Source organism: Sphaeramia orbicularis, chromosome 4 (assembly GCF_902148855.1).
Source record: "Sphaeramia orbicularis chromosome 4, fSphaOr1.1, whole genome shotgun sequence".
NCBI lineage: Eukaryota > Metazoa > Chordata > Actinopteri > Kurtiformes > Apogonidae > Sphaeramia > Sphaeramia orbicularis.
This window is the reverse complement of record NC_043960.1, coordinates 18,518,430-18,538,989: the sequence shown is the minus strand read 5'-3', so window position 1 is coordinate 18,538,989 and position 20,560 is coordinate 18,518,430. Positions and strand designations below refer to the sequence as shown.

The 20,560-nt window shown below is 37.0% G+C and overlaps 1 protein-coding gene across 1 annotated transcript; it reads left to right on the top strand.

Annotated features, from left to right (window-relative positions):
- Window positions 1-652: 652 nt before the first annotated feature.
- Window positions 653-15,325, top strand: LOC115418437 (leukocyte elastase inhibitor-like). Its single transcript, XM_030132915.1, has 8 exons — window positions 653-852; window positions 6,723-6,809; window positions 9,227-9,403; window positions 10,369-10,506; window positions 10,588-10,705; window positions 11,929-12,071; window positions 12,586-12,753; window positions 14,669-15,325. The coding sequence occupies exons 2-8, from the start codon at window positions 6,768-6,770 to the stop codon at window positions 15,074-15,076; spliced, it is 1,194 nt and encodes a 397-aa protein (XP_029988775.1). The 5' UTR covers window positions 653-852; window positions 6,723-6,767; the 3' UTR covers window positions 15,077-15,325.
- The last annotated feature ends 5,235 nt before the right edge of the window (window positions 15,326-20,560 follow it).

Here is a 20,560-nt window from a genome sequence, read left to right as displayed (position 1 = left end):
CCAAAAATAATAATGCAAATTAACCAGTGTTGCTGTTAATCATTGACATATGCCAGGCTGCAAAAGTCAAATAATATTTAATCCAATTTTTATGTAGTATATTGAAAAAACTTTTTTTTGTTTTGTTTTGTTTTTGCATCAAAAAAAAAAAAAAAAAAAAAAAAGGTTTGTTTACAATACAAACACGGCATTTAAAGGGTTAAAAATGTGACAATAATTGAATATGTGGTACTTTTAGTTACGGCTCAAGTTGATGAAATAGAAAAAAAGTGTAAAAGAATTAAAATCAAACTGTATGAATTTTTTTTTGACTTGGTGCTTAGTTAAGGGCCTCGCTGGACGGGATACCGGAGGGTTAAGCACATAATATTTACAGTATTTACATAATATTTACATTCATTTCATTATTTTTTCTTTTTCATATTTTCAGCAGGTCTGTTTCTGTCTTTCCCCTTACTCCTCCAAATAAAACTGTGATAGGCAGGGCCTTAGTGATTCCAGAGTGTCTATTGGTTGGTCAAAGTTGACAGACGAGGGATTCAACCAATTATATCTGCACAAGTTGAGGTACAAAGTACTGATCCAGTTCTGTACTAAATAAAAGGTGCAGATCTGTGCGCATTGTTCTGTGGTTAGCCCTGTAAGTCTGACTGTCAGAGAGTGTGACGGGAAAATTAGATTTTCCGTTCACGGAAGTATTTGAACCGCTTTTCCACGGCAATAAATGACCTAAATATTCCTATGGCAGTATCATATGTAATCTCATCATAGCTGTTATATCTCCGGTTGTACACGGTCTGTCAACGACAAACAAACTGGGACAGAGTTTCACATCCGACAGAAGAGCCTCAGGTAACTGAACACATCTGTTTCACTGTCCATCTCCTTCTTCTTTGATAAACAAAGGGAAGTTTCTTCGTTTTTTCTACTTAATGTATGATTGATTTTACACTCTGTTACTTCTGTTTTGTTTAAATCTATTAAATCTGAGCCTATTTTGGCCTGTTTTTTTTTTTGTTTGTTTGTTTTTTTTTTTTTTTTTTTAAATAATTCTGGTTTTGCCTTAAAGGTTTACCACACCCATATTTGGTATCTTTTTTTTTCCAGCACATACTCATTTTCATAATTTTTACATTTAACCCTTGCATGCATAGTGGTCACTCTAGTGGACAGTTCTTCTCCAGCTGTTCTCTTGTATATTAATGGGTTTTGATGTTTTAGTTCCATATCAGCCAACACAGTGGACACTTATGCACTATCCCATAATACACTGACATTCAGACCATTACTGTAACTTTGCTGTTCTTGATAAACCTGATCTGCACTAACATGTTTAAGTGTAAATCAATTTTTATTTGTTAGACAAGAAAGTTTTGTTTTTTTGTTTTTTTTTTGCATATTATCTCCATGAAGTGAGTAATTACTTGCATTAGAATATGATAAAATGTGAGAAGACATCAGATTAGCAGCATTAAAAATGTTTTTATTTCATTGTTTTCATATCACTTTCTGATATTGGGTTTTAAACATGTTTCTTTACTTCAAAAATTAAATGCATGGATATTTTTGTAACTCCATAGAAAAAAAAAAACTCGATCGCATTGTTTTTTTTCATGCCTAAGGAGGAATAAAAACACTGAAGAAAAAAGTCTTGACTAAGGTTCTCACAATTAATGCATGAAAGGGTTAAAATGTCAGGTTTATATGTTATGTACGGTGGCCCAGAGGTGCAACAGGCCAAAAAATTATCCACTAGATGAAAAAAATTATCTACTACAAGAAAAAAAAAAGAAGAGAAAAACAGCCCAAAAAAATTATCCACTATAAGGAAAAAAAAAAAAGAGAGAACAGCCTAAAAAAATTATCCACTAGACAAAAAAATTATCTACTGCAAGAAAAAAAGAGAACAGCCTAAAAAAATTATCCACTATAAGAAAAAAAAAGAGAACAGCCCAAAAAAAATTATCCACTAGATGAAAAAAAAAATCCCCTCTCATCTACTATGAGAAAAAAAAGAGAGCAGCCCAAAAAAATATCCACTATAAGAAAAAAAAAACATCATCCACCTTTTCAATTACGGGGGCGCTGTTTACCCGAAAGGTGCCTTGCTTTAAAATTAAGGCCACCACAAAAAATAAAAGGATAGGCTGAAAAATTTTAAGGCTTTCGGCTAATGTGGCTAATGCTAAGGAAGTACCCCACCGGAAGTGGAGGTCGTGCGCTAAAAAATAAAGTTATTTTAAAATATAGATATTTCCATTAATATAGTTTGCAAAGCAGTTAAATGATTAAATACGGTTCCAGTGTCTGCTCAAGGTTAGGCATGGGCGTTAAATGGTTAACGTTAGGGTTAGGGTATGGTTGGGGTTAGTTTTCAGTGGTAAATGGCCCTTGTGTGCACTGTGTGAAGGTTCGTTGCTAAGATAATGCTAACGCGAAAAGTTGACGGCAACTTTGTGAACTACCAGTGCGAGTAAACAATTGTGTGATTACGGTGTTGAATTGTTCAACTGCCTGACATTCAATATCATTTTTGATGAATATTCGCTACAAGAAGTTCTAAAATTATTTTATTTTGAGAGGAGGAGAAGAGGAGCTTCCTGTGGAGCTCCACTATCATGGCATCGCCCATTTGTTGAGAGACAGCAAGTGCATATTGCGGCACCGACACCTTGTGCCGTGGCACCTCGGCTGGTGCCGCGACGTACCGCGGTACCACGGCTCGGTGCCAGGTACCCCAGCACGGCACCGCGTACCATGGCTCGGTACCACAGCTCAGCTCGTTGCCAGGTGCCGAGGCACTGCGGTACCACGGCACACATCTTTATCTCCACAAAATGTCCTTCTTGATTTAGTGTTAGTAAAGACACTCCGTTTGAGTTGAGGAGGAGAGGTCTACCTGCAAACAAATGGGCAATGCCATGATAGTGGAGCTCCACAGGAAGCTCCTCTTCTCCTCCTCTCAAAATAAAATAACACAAAGTTGCCGTCAACTTTTCGCGTTAGCATTAGCTTAGCAACGAACCTTCACACAGTGCACACAAGGGCCATTTACCACTGAAAACTAACCCCAACCATACCCTAACCCTAACCTTAACCATTTAACGCCCATGCCTAACCTTGAGCAGACACTGGAACCGTATTTAATCATTTAACTGCTTTGCGAACTATATTAATGGAAATATCTATATTTTAAAATAACTTTATTTTTTAGCGCACGACCTCCACTTCCGGTGGGGTACTTCCTTAGCATTAGCCACATTAGCCGAAAGCCTTAAAATTTTTCAGCCTATCCTTTTATTTTTTGTGGTGGTCTTAATTTTAAAGCAAGACACCTTTCGGGTAAACAGCGCCCCCGTAATTGAAAAGGTGGATGATGTTTTTTTTTTTTTTTTATAGTGGATATTTTTTTGGGCTGCTCTCTTTTTTTTCTCATAGTAGATACATTTTTTCACCTGTTCTTTTTTTTTTTTTCTTATAGTGAATAATTTTTTGGGCTAGTAGATAATTTTTTTTGCCTGTTCTCTTTTTTTTTCTTTTAGCGGATAATTTTTTTTGCTGGTCTCTTTTTTTTCTTATAGGGGATTTTTTTTTTCATCTAGTGGATAATTTATTTTAGGCTGTTCTCTTTTTTTTTCTTACAGTGGATAATTTTTTTTGGGCTGTTCTCTTTTTTTTCTTGTAGTAGATAATTTTTTTCATCTAGTGGATAATTTTTTTAGGCTGTTCTCTTTTTTTTTCTTATAGTAGATAATTTTTTTCATGTAGTGGATAATTTTTTTTAGGCTGTTCTCTTTTTTTTCTTATAGTAGATAATTTTTTTAGGCTGTTCTCTTTTTTTTCTTGAAGTAGATAATTTTTTTCATCTAGTGGATAATTTTTTTAGGCTGTTCTCTTTTTTTTTCTTGTAGTAGATAATTTTTTTCATCTAGTGGATAATTTTTTTAGGCTGTTCTCTTTTTTTTCTTATAGTGGATAATTTTTTTGGGCTGTTCTCTTTTTTTTCTTGTAGTAGATAATTTTTTTCATCTAGTGGATAATTTTTTTAGGCTGTTCTCTTTTTTTTCTTATACTGGATAATTTTTTGGGGCTGTTCTCTGTTTTTTTCTTGTAGTAGATAATTTTTTTCATCTAGTGGATAATTTTTTTAGGCTGTTCTCTTTTTTTTTCTTATACTGGATAATTTTTTTGGGCTGTTCTCTTTTTTTTCTTGTAGTAGATAATTTTTTTTATCTAGTGGATAATTTTTTTAGGCTGTTCTCTTTTTTTTTTCTTGTAGTAGATAATTTTTTTCGTCTAGTGGATAATTTTTTGGCCTGTTGCACCTCTGGGCCACCGTAGTAATGCCTCTTGTACTAAAAGAAAACATTTAATTTCTATATATGATAAATATGGACATGTCAGTCTTTACAGTTAACATCAGTGAATCTGCTGCAGCTGATCTTTAGGCCTACAGGTTGGACCTTCATTTATTTATTTATTTATTTATTTATTTATTTATTAGGGACAGTGCATATTAACCCTTTCATGCATAGTGGTCACTACAGTGGACAGCTATTCTACAGCTGTTCTCTTGTATATTTATGGTTTTTATTGTTTTAGTTCCATATCAGCCAACACAGTGGATCATTCCATACACTGACATTCAAACCATTACTGTAACTGTTGTAAATTGTTAAGAAGAAACACAGACTCAAGAATTCGCTCATCCAGGGACATCTCTCCCCCTCCTTTATTTGACACTGGGTTTTATACAGTAGAGTTATACAACATCTGCACATCCTTTCTACCATAAAAGGAATCTGACCATTCACTGCGTACATGATATGCTCCTTTGCCAAATATGATGTTACCAGATTAATGACTTGTTTTGATCATTGTTTAGTGTGACCAGGCTCTGGTTTCCTTTCTCATATATTCCTAATCTAGCCAGGTCACAGCGATCTCACAACACTTTAAAAGGAAGTGAAGTGAAGCAGATGTTTGGAATAGATACTTTGATACTTCCAACTAAGAAAATGAGACTCACAATATTAAAGTATTCTTTTTACCTTTAAATACCATTTTAAATACCACATAACTTTGCTGTTCTTGATAAACCTGATCTGCACTAACATGTTTGAGTGTAAATCAATTACTTGTTATTATTATTAGACTGTAATTAACTTTTTTTTTTGAACAATTTTCTTTCTTTCTTTTTTTTTTTTGGCTTATTATCTCCATAAAGTGAGTAATAACTAGCATTAGAGTATGTTAAAATGACAAAATGTCAGATTAGCAGCATTAAAAAAAAAAAATCATAGTTTTCACACAGTATGTCAGTAAATACATGTTTCGTTGTCAGGTCCGGCATCGAAATGTGATTCAACAAAACTCATAATAAAGACAGTAGAATATCAAGGGGAGCTTCATTGACGTTTCCCTTGGCAGAGCAAATTTATTCAGCACCAAAAGGCAGCCAGACTACCATTCTGCTGTTATGATGCTGGACAAGACCAGTTTAAAAAAAAAAAAAAAAAAAAAAAAATTATTCCATAGTTTACACACAGTATGTCAGTAAATACATATTTCTTTGAATCAAAAATTAAACGCATGGTGTCCGGCTGAGTGGACATTTTTGCAACTCCATGAAAAATAGGTTAATAAAAAAAATATTCAATGGCATTGTTTTTTTCATGCCTTAAAAGGAATTAAAACACTCAGGAAAAAAAATCTTCATAACTCATGCATGAAAGGGTTAATGAACATCTATAACAGTTGCAACTGTAAATATGCCGGATTGTAGCAGTAGTGCCAATTTCCATCTGTAGTCCCTAAGAAGGTGCCAGGAAAGACAGCTGACAAAAAGGCAAAACATCATAAAAACACACACAACAACACAGTGAGGACGATCTACTGATGGTCACAGGCTTGGTTTTCCTCCATCCAATGTTTAAATTGTGATTTGAAGGAGGTTTTTGACTGTGAGTCTCTTATGTTGAGTGGTAAACTGTTCCAATATTCAGTTCCAGTGACTGAAAGTGTAGTTTGTCCAAAAGTGGTGCACCTGCATGGCACCTAACAGTCTCCTGGAGCTGTGACCTTGATCATGCTTTCATTGATTGTGGTTGTGGCTGATAGGATTTTATGATTTAGCTCTTTAAAACCTGACGTGTCATCGCTGACACACACTGCGCATATGCAGTGTGGATAGCTGTAACTCTTTCACTGTTTGTGCAACTGGAAACATTTTTGATACCAGAGATGTTGCGCTTTAAAGGTTTTATTGGGTCATTATGGGAATTTCAGTCATGCCTGTAGTAGAAGCTGGAGAATAAGCCATTTTAGCAGAATTATAACATGCAGTAAATTGGAAAGGATTGCTAGATTTTGAAAAATCTGGGAAAAAAAGGGCTCTGGAAAAACGGGCAAATGGACTCACTCACGCACAGCATATTTTCTAACCTTTTAGTTCAAATAAGAAAAAAAAAGTCCAGGTGGATCATTTTAGACTTAAGGTTTAAAGGGTTCAGACACAAAAGGGAGGATCAACAGCGTTCAGGTAAAATAAACCTTTGTTTGACTGAGCCGTTTTGACCTTTGAGTGCAGTTTCTGTGTTCCTTCTTGTCTTTTGATGGTGTGTTGACTTCTGTACACTGATTTTATTCCACAGAATATCACCAATGGACCACCTATATATGTTGAAATGATTTTTTTTTAATGTTTATTCTCTCTTATTCAGCAGGTAATATTCTGTTGCGCACTATTTGGACTACCTGGGCCTACCATGTTTTCACACTGGACGAACTCCATGAAAGCTGCTTTTACAGTATGCCATCACATTTTCCCCTTCTTTACCAGCCATTGTCGAACATGCAGCCCGGGGGCCAAATCCGGCCCGCCAAAGGGTCCAGTCCCCAAGGGTCCCTTGGGATGAATTTGTGAAATGCAAAAATTACACTAAAATATTAACAATCCTTTTAGTTCAGGTTCCACATTCAGACCAATTCAATCTCAAGTGGGTCAGACCAGTAAAATACTATCATAATAACATATAAATAATGACAACTTCTAATGTTTCACTTTGTAAATATAAATAATTTCATGTATTTACACTAAAACAAAGAATAATTTCGCAAAAAATGTGAATAACCTGAAATGTCTAAAGAGAAGTGCAATTTTAACAAGATTATGTCTGTTATTACCTCCGCCAAGGAGGTTATGTTTTTGCCAGGGTTTGTTTGTTTGTTTGTCTGTTTGTTTGTTTGTTTGTTTGTTTGTTTGTCTGTCCGTTAGTGTGCAACATAACTCAAAAAGTTATGGACAGATTTGGATGAAATTTTCAGGGTTTGTTGGAAATGGGATAAGGAAGAAATGATTAAATTTTGGTGGTGATCGGGGGTGGGGGGCCCACGGGGGGGGGGGGCACTGATCAGCCTTGGCGGAGGTCTGCGCTCTCCGAGTGCTTCTAGTTAAATGTTTTATGTATTTGTAGATCCGCTGTGATCTGTAAGTTATAATGTACATGTGTAAATGATAAACTGAGGTAGAATACTGTTTAAAATTATACTTATTTTTTCAGTTTGTTCATGTTATTCGCATCTTTTGAAAGGATAGTTTGTAGTTGTAAACCTTTTCATAATGTAAATTACCTTTTTTCACTCTAAAACATAGAGAAAAATTTGGAGTTGACATTATTTTTATATTATTATATTATTTTACTGCTTCGGCCCACTGCAGATCAAATTTAGCTGAATGTGGCCTCTGAACTAAAATGAGTTTGACACCCCTGATGTAGAGTAACCATGTAGCACCCCTTGGCAGAACTTAGAAATTCTCATGTGAATATGTCCTCTATCCTCTCTTATTTATCCTCCTTTTGCTATATGTCTAGATCCTTGTCTTTATCTGTGCATTGATATTCAAGGTGTTATGCCTCCACATATGATAATGTTATTCACTTCAGATGTTTTTCCTTAACTCTTTTGTGTTTGTTGGTTTTCAAACTAAAAGACATGCAGTCAGTGTTTTAGCTGCTCGATGCCTTACGTGCTGTGGTAAATAAAGCAAGGCAAGTTTAAAAGACAAGTTATAAATACACAGACAAAACTAAAGTTTAAAAATTGTCAAAGATATAATTTTGAATCGAAGAGTAACAGAAAAATTTATAAGTTAAAATAAAAGTAGAAAAGTGCAGATAAAAGTATTTCAGTGGCCATATACATGCTAAAAAGAAATGTTTTCAGTTTGAACTTTAATGTTATCAGAGTTTGGGCTTTTTTAATATCATCACAGAGACTATTCCAGATTTTTGGCAGCATAAAACTAAAACATTGCTTCTCCCTGTTTAGTCCTGACTTTGAGCAGGAGCAGATGGCGTTTCCCTGAAATTCCGAGATGGTTCATGTGGCACTAGCATGTCAGAGATGTACCGTACTAACCCATGAAGAGACTTATACACAAGCAGTGCTGTTTTAAAGTCAAGAAAGGCAGAAAACAGAAAATATATACCTGTAAAACGTAACATACAAAGAGAAAAACAAAGTATTTATATAATAAGATAAGATAAGATATACTTTATTGACCCCGTGGGGAAATATTTCTTGGACTCCGTTCAGCTGCAGTTTACAGGTGGACAGAATAAGAAGAGCCAACAGAATAAAATGGAGAGTTAATATATACATATATACATGTTCATAAATAGGTTATTGCACAGATGTGTATTGCACATACACATCTTCATATTATTGCACCATGTAGCTTATTACTCTCACAGATGTTACTGATTGTTCAGCAGTCTGATGGATGTTGGGATGAATGAGTGTTTGTAGATTTAAATTGAAATACTCCATACATATAGACATGTATTATCCCTTTGATTCTGGAAGTATGTTTTTGAGATGATAAACTGAAGTCAATGATTACCCCTAGATTTCTAACCCAATTTTTGGATTTGAGAGAAAAAGACTTGAGGTGACTGCTGACACTTTCTATTTGCTTCTGTAGCCTACAGATAATAACTTCAGTTCTACCTCTGTTTAGTTGGAGAAAGTCATTTTGTATCCTCACACTGATCTGTTCAATGCAATAATACAATAAAAAAATATAAAATAGAATAACTGTTGAGCAGCAATAACAACAGTAGCAGCACTTGCAGAATGGATTCTTGAATGCAGCAGCCAAGAAAATATGTGTGTGTGTGTGTGTGTGTGTTTTTCTTAATACTAACTAAATGCATGTTCATAGGGAAACCCAAAATCAGCCATTTCCAGCGCAAGCACAGATTTTGCTTTGGAGCTGCTCCGCACTCTGAGCCAAGACAACCCCGATGGAAACATTTTTTTCTCCCCGCTGAACATTAGCTTTTCTCTGGCGATGGTTTATCTGGGAGCTAAAGGAAACACTGCTGCTCAGATGGCACAGGTGAGCACACAGTTCAGTACCGCCACATGTGGATGATCACACAAACAGTCATAGAATAACCAGGAAACATGCCACTTAGAACAATATTTTCGTTAAACCCCTTGAAATAAAACTGAAAGCCCATACCTCAATCGCATCTTCATTGCTTCATTTCAGATCTTCTGTAGTGGTGTAAAACGGACAAATTTGAAAACTTGTGTCACTGTCCAAATATTTATGGACCTGACTATGTTGTAAAATGCAATCCTCTGTGACTGCATGAAACCATTGAACTTTAAGGAAGTAGCTTTAGGAATTTTGATTGACGTTTATGGAACTGACTGTATTTTAACCTCAATAAACTCATCTAGAATGAGTCACAAAGAATATTTTAGAGATCACTGTCAGTTGATAAAATATATACTAAAAAATATCTAAAAAATCAGGATAAGAAATGTACCAAAATGTGACAGCTTTATACTCAGAGGGAAAGTTTGTATTATTTATTCCCATATGGCAGATGGCGCTTTTTATTATTAGTCATGTCTGAGTTAAAGCATTGAGAAAATAGAAAACCTGGTCATTTGCTAAAATACAATGGATCATTAAAAGGTTAATTCAGTAAAGTCAATTGTTTTGTCTTCTGTTGTTTCACAGAAAAACAGTACGTTCGTGAGCCTTCTGCAGTTTGGAAAGCATACACAGAAACTTTAAAAATGACTGAAAATGACAGTTATCGTGAAGTAAAAGACAGATAACATACAGAAAGTATTTTACATGTTAAAGCAGGCAAATTAAAAAAAAACATGCATGTATTGAAATGACAGAGCCTATGGTTGTTATTTAATTTAAAATTGTTTTTTGTTATCAAAATGTTGGATTTATGGCAAAGAAAAAGTAGCTTGGGTTAAAGATTTTCCAACTGCCCTAACGGCTTTGTTTTTTTTTATTAAATGTCCAACATCTGATGATCCATATTTCCTCAGGTCCTCTCATTTAGCTCAGCTGAAGACATCCATGCAGAATTTGAGAAACTAAACCACATAATTCACATGAAATCTGGATCATACACCCTGAAACTAGCCAGTCGTCTTTACGGAGAAACTACCTCCAACTTCCTCTCTGTGAGTTCTGCATATTTACACACCAACTCAATGCTTTCTCTAAGTTAATTTAACTGAACAGAAGTCCTCCACTCTCTGCAGGAATTCCTTGAAGCCACACAGAAGTACTACAACGCAGAGCTGAAGGCTGTTGATTTCATTGGAGCTCCAGAAGCCTGCAGAGCGGAGATCAACACCTGGGTCGAAGAGCAGACAGAAAGTGAGGATTTTCAGACATTTATTGTAGTAGTAGTAGTTTATTTGGTCATTAATGACTTTAAACAACAAACAAAAACAACATATCCATTGTTCCATATACAATGTGACCGAAAGGGTTTAGGCCAATGTTTTTCAACCTTGGGGTCGGGACCCCACGTCGGGTCACCTGGAATTCAAATGGGGTCACCTGAAATTTCTAGTAATTGATAAAAAAAAAAACTTACTAATAAAAAATATATGGTGAGTTGAGAGACAATCACAAATACATAAAAGACATGACAAACTGAAGCACTGTGGTACTGTTCTTTCAAATGTTCATTGTGGTCGGTTTCAGATGCTGCAGCTCTTTCATAATTCATAGTTTGAGTTCTTGTTTGTTCAGTATTAATTGTCAGCCTTGTAAATCCAAGCTGGACTGACTGTACATATCCTGACCAAGGAAAATAAAATTCTCACTTTGTGCAGTAAACTACACCTGGCTTTTCTGCCTCTGTTCATAATAATATACATTATATAGACTAAATGTTGTCTAAAATTAACGTTTATTTGCAACATAGTAGAGCAAACTATTACATGATCATAAGCAAATTAATTTTAGCCCCCCCAAAAAAAGTCTCCGTTTTGAATATCTGGGGTCACCAGAAATTTGTGATGTTAAAATGGGGTCACGAGCCAGAAAAGGTTGGAAACCACTGGTTTAGGCTGAAGTAATGACTTATTTTGCCTCACCCTTTGTTATAACTATTAAAAAACATGATCTATGTCTAGTGCATATGTCAAACTCATTTTAGTCCAGGGGCCACATACAGTCTAATTTGATCTCCAGCGGACCAGTAAAATAAAAGCATAATATCCTATAAATAATAACTCCAAATTTGATTCTTTGTTTTATTGCAAAAAGTAAACTAATAGTATGAAAATGTGTACATCTATAAACTATCCTTTAACAAAAGATGTGAAAAACATGAACAAAAACGATCTGAAATTTCTCAAGAAGAATAAGTGAAATTTTAACAATATTAAGTGAGGTTTTCAGACATGTCATTGTCTAATGTATGTATATTTGTAATTTTAATTGTGTTTTATTTATTTTTAACAACCTTGTGCGGTGACCTTGAGTGTCCTGAAAGGCGCCTATAAATAAAATGTATTATTATTATTATTATTATTATTAATGTAATGGGAACCTGTTTTTCAGTGGTTGCTTTACATGTGTTGTTCCAGAAAAGATAAAGGACCTTCTGCAGCCGGGTGCTGTCAATACCATGACAAGACTGGCTCTTGTCAGCGCCATCTACTTCAAAGGGAATTGGATGCACCCGTTTTGCGAAGAAGATACCAGAGAAAGCGACTTTGAGGTCAATCAGGTAAAAACTTCTGTCTACTTTGTACATAGAAGTGTTTGGAAAAACAATTAACAAGTTTATCTTTATCTGATCAGCCTGTTAAGAGTAGGTTTGGGAGGTGGTGGTGAGTTACCCCTGACATGAAGAATGTGGAGAAAGGAAACGGATTAACTTCAGAGTGCAGTCAAAGCTTACTGTCAAACTTCACATGCGTCAATACAGCATACATTTACACTTCATTATTTCACCTTCATCCTTACTTCTGACCCCTAGATGACTTTATAGCCAATAAACAATAACTGCATAACAAATCAGGATCAAGTGAGGCATATGGGGTTAAACCCATGTGAAACACATAAACAGATTCAACAGTTACCATCAAAGTGAAACTGTAAATGTATAAACATTAACTGTATAAATACAAATATGTACATAGTTCAGAAGGCACATATTTCATAATTTAACGACATGACACAATTAAATACATGAACTGACTGAAGTAACCTAAGCTTTGAACTTTATACTACTGTCTTAGAATGAAACCAGACGAGTCGAGATGATGTTCATGGAGAAAAAGATGCCCTACACCCGCATCTCTAAGCATGGTCTGCAGATCCTGGAGCTGCCGTACAAGGACAAGGAGCTCAGCATGGTCATCCTGCTGCCTCAGAAATCCACTGATGGCTCTGATCCTCTTCACAAGGTTCATGCTCCAAGAAACATGAAATTATAAACTGTCTGACATTTATCAGTCTGAAGTAGTTGTAGTAGTAGAACTTTATTTTGCTCTGTGTAAACAATTTTGCAAAGAGGAACTAATATTTACAAGACATTAACCAGGGCTATATGTAGTATTTCAACTTTCAACTGTTAAAAAATGAGCTGACCACTTTGTTTAGAATAAAGAGCCTTGTAGTTACTCCAAATACACCAATGTATTGGCCTGTGGAGATATACATTGAACATTTTTACACCGACGATCTGACAGGTTTATGTGACCACTAGAGGAAGTAGTGAGCCACTCTGCCGGTCTCCCATGGTGAAGAAAACTGTGATTCCACTACGTGGAACCGGCTCTACCCGGCTCGGGTACCAGGTACTATTCCTGGAGACCATTTCCATTACAGGATACTACTGACTGTGGAGTACCTGAACGTCATAGCAACGCAGCGCATAACTTCCGTGACGTCTGTTCAGAGAGTTGCAGATAAACTCGCTCATTGTGTGTTGCCCCGTCAAGCTCACGCTGAATTTTTTCGTCAACCACCAAGGACAGAAACGTCTGAATCTCCTTAACTGACCACGGTGTAATTTTGCAGGCTGCTATCATATGGATTAACCTACCAGTATATTTACTATAAATTTCCGCATCTGTTTTTTAAACATGGCGGGCCACCACACATTGATAACGTAATGATGCAGAGAAAACTCTCTGAACAATCAGTGGTCTGCAGTGTTTACACTTCATGTTTTAGTATCACTTCTCCCGTTTTGGAACCTTGACGAAGTAGATACCAAAAAACTAGTGCCGGATACCAGATTCCAGGTCCTTTTTCGGAATGGAAACGCAGAAAGGCCAAGTCGAATTGAGCCAGTAGCACGTAGTGGAAACACAGCATAACACTACGGGGCCATTGACAAAAGCATCACAAAGTGTCAAGATGGGATGACAACCACTAAGAAACAACTTTTAGAATCAAAGAAGTCATAAATGCTTAAATTACTGTTGTTTTCACCACTGGACACAGCTCTAAATGAAAAGAATGGAATTTGATGCTGAATTGGCAGCGTTTCTTCTACATAGGGAGTTTAATTATGAGGCTTATGAGGGTATAAAGTCACTATGTGATGTTATTATCTTTGCTATGTTGGCTGTTTGTGATTCATTGTCATTCATTGTGCTCATTGTCCATGATTCAGAAGTAACTGTGGCAGTTCTAATTCCAAACAGATCTATAGTGCAGCTTCTGACAACATGAACCGTACAGAAATAGAAGTGATTTGTGGTTTTACTGTGGCTGTTTTTGTCCAAAAACAGCTAAGATAACAGAGCTATAATGTAAACTATCAGCTGATGCAGCACATGGACACTACAAGACACTGTTATTCTGACTGACTGTCAAAATAAGTGGCTATGGGCTTTTAGTTTGAAGAAGAAAATTTCACTATACCTTTATATGGATGTAAACAATAAGCTTTATACTTTATTCAGTAAGTTATACAGACTGTGGACACATAGTAGTGATTCATTGGTGGTTTTGGTAGTTCTGTGTGCTGACATGTGACTTCCCCGGCTGTTGACACTTTGGAACATCACTACCATATTTAACCCCTTTTCTACCCTAAGTGCCTGGAGGCGATGGGTTATAATGATGATATGACTCCTGTAAGTTGCATATTGTACCTTTCAGTAATGCTTTGAATGCAGATCTTTTACTTGTAGTGGAGTAGTTTCTGTGTGGGTTTATTACTATAGCGCTATAGGTCAAAGTCCCACATTGATACGGGTGAAGGATCTGATTTATTCCTCTGCCACTCATCCATGAATTTGTAATAAAAACCACAGTTGTCTCTCTTTTGTTGGTGAAATGCTGAAAAGTGTTTGTGTTACATTCCAGCTTCAGAGCATGCTTACTCAGGAACAACTGGAAAAATGGACCAGTAGGAGAAACATGAGCACCACAACCAAAATCTCCATAACGGTGCCGAAGTTCAAGTTCGAGATGAGCTACGACATGATTATGCCCCTGGCTAAAATGGGTATGACGGATGTTTTCTGTGAGGAAAAGGCCGATCTGTCAAGGATGAATGGGAAAAAGGGACTCTTCCTGTCTACGATGACACACAGGGCCTTTGTGGATGTGAACGAGAAAGGTACAGAAGCAGCTGCATCTGTGGCCATGACCAAGACTTGGGGTCTTCTGGATGAGATGATATACTTCACAGCCAACCGTCCCTTCCTCTTCTTCATCAGGCACAATAAGACCAAGTCTATCCTCTTTCTTGGCAGATTCTCATCTCCATAAATGTAAAGATTCCTTATTGCAACACTTTGTAGGAAATCTGACTTGCCCCCCCCCCCCCCCCCTTAAAACCATTAACAAATGTAGCAGCTTTTCCACAGGCATACACATCCACATAGCGAGACCACCACAGGAAACATCAAGAAATATACATAAAAACATAATCACCAAAACATACCATATCATTAAACAATTAAACAGAGGTTAGAGAGGCAGATGTCAGAATGGTTTAAATAATAAAGCAAACATTAAAATCAATGCCTTAAATTTGTTTTATTATTTTTTTGTTGAACTTTCCTTCTTTTACACAGAAGTTACACTGTATGAGAATAAATTTAATGAATAAATGTTTTTGAAATTTTTTTTGGCCTGAAAGTTAATAAAAGCCATAAAATGCAACTATTAATCAAAATAAAACAAGCACACTTATGACCTAAGTTCAAGAGACTGTTTTCAACAGACTGTTTTTCTGTTTATTTCATTGTTTGTTTTTTTTCTTTTATTTGCGGATTTTTGAGCAGGCACAGCGAAGGCGACTCTTTGATCCTATGGGGGTCCTAAACTATGTGGATGGCGGGAACCTGTATGAAGGTAGTTCGGTTCTGAACCTGCAGACACTGGATAATTAACCATTAATTAACTTATATCCATGTTCTCTCCGGTAATATTTCATGCTCCGCTGGACAGTTTGTTTGTGGCCTTCGTGGAATCACCTCAGGAGACCTGTTCAAGTTTGAAAGGTAACCCCCACCCCTACTCAAACCCACACCTGTCACTGTCCACCAGCCGCACTGTTGGAAACCAGATTTGAAGGGGGTTATCACGACCACCCGTATAGTAAAATGTAAGAGAGTGGGAGTGGGTGGGTTAGTGGGTAAGTCGGGTCTGTGTTCGGAAAAAAGGACATTTTGGTCCAACTTTTTTTTTTTTTTCCTTAAAAACACTTTTGAATAATCCCAAATGCATCAGTTAGTCATATGCGAGGTATTTCAGACTGTTTAAAAGTATTTTGAGGGGGGTCATCATCATCACACTCGCAGCGTTTCCGCATTCCGTTCACCCGTGCAATTTAATTCATTCATTAAATTTCCACAAGCTTTGTATTTTGATCAGGGGTGTAGAATTGCACAGGAAACGCTAGGGACACGTCCCTACCAATGTCCAGCCACTACTGTGTTGTCCCTACCAATACAACCGCTGTCTGTAGTGCTTAGTCCATGATTATGGCACACAAATGGTTAATAGTCAGTCTCTGCTAGAAGTCCCGCCACTAACCTAATTATCACTCTCCGATTGGCTCTGAGGTTTTGCAGTACATGTGATTGGCTGTCCCCGCTGTTACTCCATCTACTTGTAAAAAGCAACAGTTACCCACTAGTTGGACAGGACAGGAGACAGTTCATATGTATCTGCAACTGCTTAGCGTAAGGTGTCAACATGTTTGCATTTGTTCTGCCTGGGTCACGTCAGCTAGAAGGATTTGAATATCAGTGGTGTCATTTACATTTACATTTGTACATGTGTCTGTTTGCGTGCATGCGTGCGCATGTATGCGTGTCCGTGCGTGCACGGCCCTGTAATTTCTCAGGTGAACTCTCCCAGACCTGATGCTCACTGTGTGTGTGCATGAGTGACAGAGCGGAGCTGAATGACAGTGTCAGACAAGTGTTGTACTAAGCATCCAGGTGAAGGCTGCAGAATTTATCACCATGAAAAGGCCTTCCAAGCAAGGGAGTGGGTTTGATTTTGACATTGGTGGGGACACAAAAGTGCTCCAAGGTAGCACTCCTGAAAGTTGATGGTTTTTGCATTTGCAATCATAATTTCACGTCATGTAGAGCTGATCAAACAAGTAAACAATCATAGTCAGAAAAAAAAAATCGTAATTGACATGTTTAGAAAGCATATCTGAATATCTAAAGACAATACAAGAATTTAATGCATTCTGCGATGTTATTCTCATGACTAACATATCCATCATTATTTAACCTCACCTGTGAATCTCCAGCCTCTCCTCCAGCTTCTCCTCCTCTACCTCCTCCTGCCTCTCCTCCTCCATCTCCTCCAGTTTCCAGCTTCTCCTCCTCTACCTCCTCCTGCCTCTCCTCCTCCATCTCCTCCAGTTTCCAGCTTCTCTCTTCTACCTCCTCCTGCCTCTCTACTGTCTGTCACCTGACATAAATATGTTGATGCATGACATATAAACAGATTAGGGATACACTGATCATAGAGTTTGATGGTACAGTTTTTGCCTGAGCAAAACAGGCTTATTTGTGTTTTTTTTAAACAGTTGCTCTCTTCCATACAAATATATGAAAATAATAAGTAAAAATAACTTTTATAAAGTGTATCTGTTTGGCATTAAATATTGTCTTTTATTCAGTATCTGTGTTGAGCCTCTACAGTTCTATACCCTTGAAGTAACTTACACTTTGACTCCTTAAGAAGTGTCTTATGTCCAGTTTTGTTTTCTTTGACATTCTTCAAATCCTAATTACACAGCACACACGCATGCATGCACACAAACAGACACATGTACAAATGTAAATGTAAATGACACCACTGATATTCAAATCCTTCTAGCTGATGTCACCCAGGCAGAACAAATGCAAACATGTTGACACCTTACGCTAAGCGGTTGCAGATACATATGAACGGTCTCCTGTCCTGTCCAACTAGTGGGTAACTATTGTTTCTACAAGTAGATGGAGTAACAGTGGGGACGGCCAATCACATGTACGATAGCAAAACCGCAGAGCCAATCGGAGAGTAATAATTAGGTTAGAGGCGGGACTTCCACCAGAGACAACTGTTAACCCTTTGTGTGCCATAATCATTGACTAAACACTACAGACAACGGTTGTATTGATAGTGACTGCACAGTAGTGGCTGGATATTGGTAGGGACGTGTCCCGAGTGTCCATACCCAATTCTATGCCTCTGGTTTCATTAACGGCTTACCTTTGTTCGCGAAGGGTTCAGTTTTGACTGACTTAATTCACCTTCTTTAAGGTTGGACAATGGCTATAAGCAGTCACTGTATTTGGTGTTTTTTTCCCCACTATGTTTCACCTTTATTTATAGAATAGAAAAGGAATGCAATAAAATGTTGTCAGTAAATTCTTAGTATTTCACTGACTAGAGCAGGGGTGTCCAAACTTTTTTTAAAGAGGGCCAGATCTGATAATGTGGAGATTGCCAGGGGCCAGTGGTCCCTTCGGACATTTTTTAAACAGTAAAAATTACATATAAATGCGCTGTTCTACAACAATTTTATTTTCATTGTCACAATATCATTTTTTAAAATGGCAATGTAACCAAATCTGAGCCACTCAGGTGTGAACAAATTAAACAAACAAAAAAAAAATTCTGCCTTCCTTTCACATCTGGAGACAGATAACATAGAACAAACTGTGTGGAGTATCTTAAACAGTGACGTACAGTCAGAGGAGGCAGGGCCTCCCTTGTCAATCTTGAAAAGAAAAAAAACTTGACTATAAAATATAATAAATGTTGATAGTTGTCAGCTGGTATGTCCTATAAACTCATTCACTCAAATCACTCACTCACTCACTCAAATCCAATATTGTTATTATTATTATTTTTTATTTTTTTTTGTCAATTAGAATAGCAGAATTTCTGCATGCTCCGTTCAAATACAGGGAGGAGGCAGCGCTGTGCTGTGCCTCCAGGAGAACTGTCTCCTCCCCTCATGAACTCTGCTGGTATCCGATGAAAATACTGTGTCGCTGTCCCTCTGTATATCGCAGTTAAAATGCTTTCAAACACTCTGATTATATGCTCTATCCTTCCATAATCTGCATAACGTATGGAATGTATTTCTGTAATGCGTTTAGGCTCGCAGATTAATCATAAAACCGTAGTGAAAAAGTCACTAGGGGAGGCAAACAGTACCCCTGCCTCATGATAGATGGCGCCAGTGAGCCCACAGATTCATGCGCTTACAATCGTCTTCGTTCTTTTTTATACACTTTAATTCATCTCATCAAAAATGGAGGATTACATTTCTGAGCTGAGAATGGATGGATTTCATGTACAAATAAAGGTAATACCATAAACTTTTTTTATTTTTAGTTTGAAATGGCTCTTTTGGAAGGTTTCCTGTTGAGTTCCTGCCAGTCTACCTATGCTGACTTGATGCACAGCCCATATATCCAGGCCATTCCTTTTGCTCACTCTCTCTATTCCAGTTTCTCAGGCCACCATATATTTGTAGATCTGGCTCTGAAAGAGTCAGTGCCTCCCCAGCCATGAACCCCACTGCACGTCACTGATCTTAAACATCAAAGAAGTTGAAGTTGATAAAAATTTTAACCCCACATTCATTTTAAACATGACTTATTTGAGTAATCATTACTCATATATTATTCAGTAATGCAAAGTCTGTTAACATTTAAGATGAAAACATATGACTCTTACTCTTTTCTTTCACAAAATCATTCAGAAAGTAATATTTTGTGTCACATCTATAAGTGCATAACACCAGCAGTTATAGGCAACTAACCTGGCAACTTGGTAGCCTGCCTTGGTGGTGAATTCATTGAACTCACAGGTTCACATGAAGAGTCACTGTTGAGTTTAAAGCAGCTGGAATTTGCTTCACTTTTTCGGAGCACTCACTCCCTGCTAGCTTGTCGTATGCATTAGCATGTTTTGTCTGCTAGTGTCTCTTTACATTGAATTCCTTAAACAACGCAACAGTCTCTTGACAAATTAGGCAAACACAATTTTCGATTTTCAGTGAAAAAAAACTGTAATTCCCATCTCTCCTGGAAGCGGCGGCCTTCACTGTCAACTTTCCTTTTTTTATTTACAGGTGCCATGGTTAGAAATTAGCGAAAAGGGTTCACAGCAAAGTCACAGAGCCAGATAGAGTTAAAGTGGTGAAAGCAGAAACTGCATTTTGAACCTTTTATGATTCATGTGCTCGGTTCAACAGTCCAAGCGGGCCATAAATAATACATTCTAAAACCTAAGCTGTGGGCCGTATAAAATCTGACCGTGGGCCGTGTTTGGCCCCCGGGCCGGACTTTGGACATGCCTGGACTAGAGGGAACACTGTCATGTAAAACTGCTAATTTGGCATTTAAAGAAAACTGTAGGTTAGGCTTATTACCTGGCTGGACAATGGTTTCATATAATTTTCTTTTTTTCTGATTACTTCATATCCATGGAAGACAAATCCAGTACTGAAAAGTAAAATAATTAAGTTACTCTTTATCATTCTGTTATTTAGAAGAAGATTACACTTGGGGATTTTAATCAAACATTTTAATGATCATCATGAATGTCATTTATTTCTTTAGGTGTAAAAGTTTAAAGTTTTCTACTCTGTATTGGTACTGAGCAAAATAAATATTTTATACAAAAGTATGTGTCGTGTCTAAATCCTTGTGTGGGACAGAGTTGCTTAAAAACATGTCAAATTGTGAGGTTAACCCTCAGAGGTCTCGGTATTCTTGATTT

Excerpts from the sequence above, each read along its gene's own strand:
- LOC115418437 (XM_030132915.1), top strand. The coding sequence starts at position 6,768 with ATGTTTTCACACTGGACGAACTCCATGAAAGCTGCTTTTACA. Across the intron at positions 9,404-10,368 it reads CTGCTGCTCAGATGGCACAG|GTCCTCTCATTTAGCTCAGC; the intron begins GTGAGCACACAG and ends ATATTTCCTCAG. Across the intron at positions 10,706-11,928 it reads GGTCGAAGAGCAGACAGAAA|AAAAGATAAAGGACCTTCTG; the intron begins GTGAGGATTTTC and ends GTGTTGTTCCAG.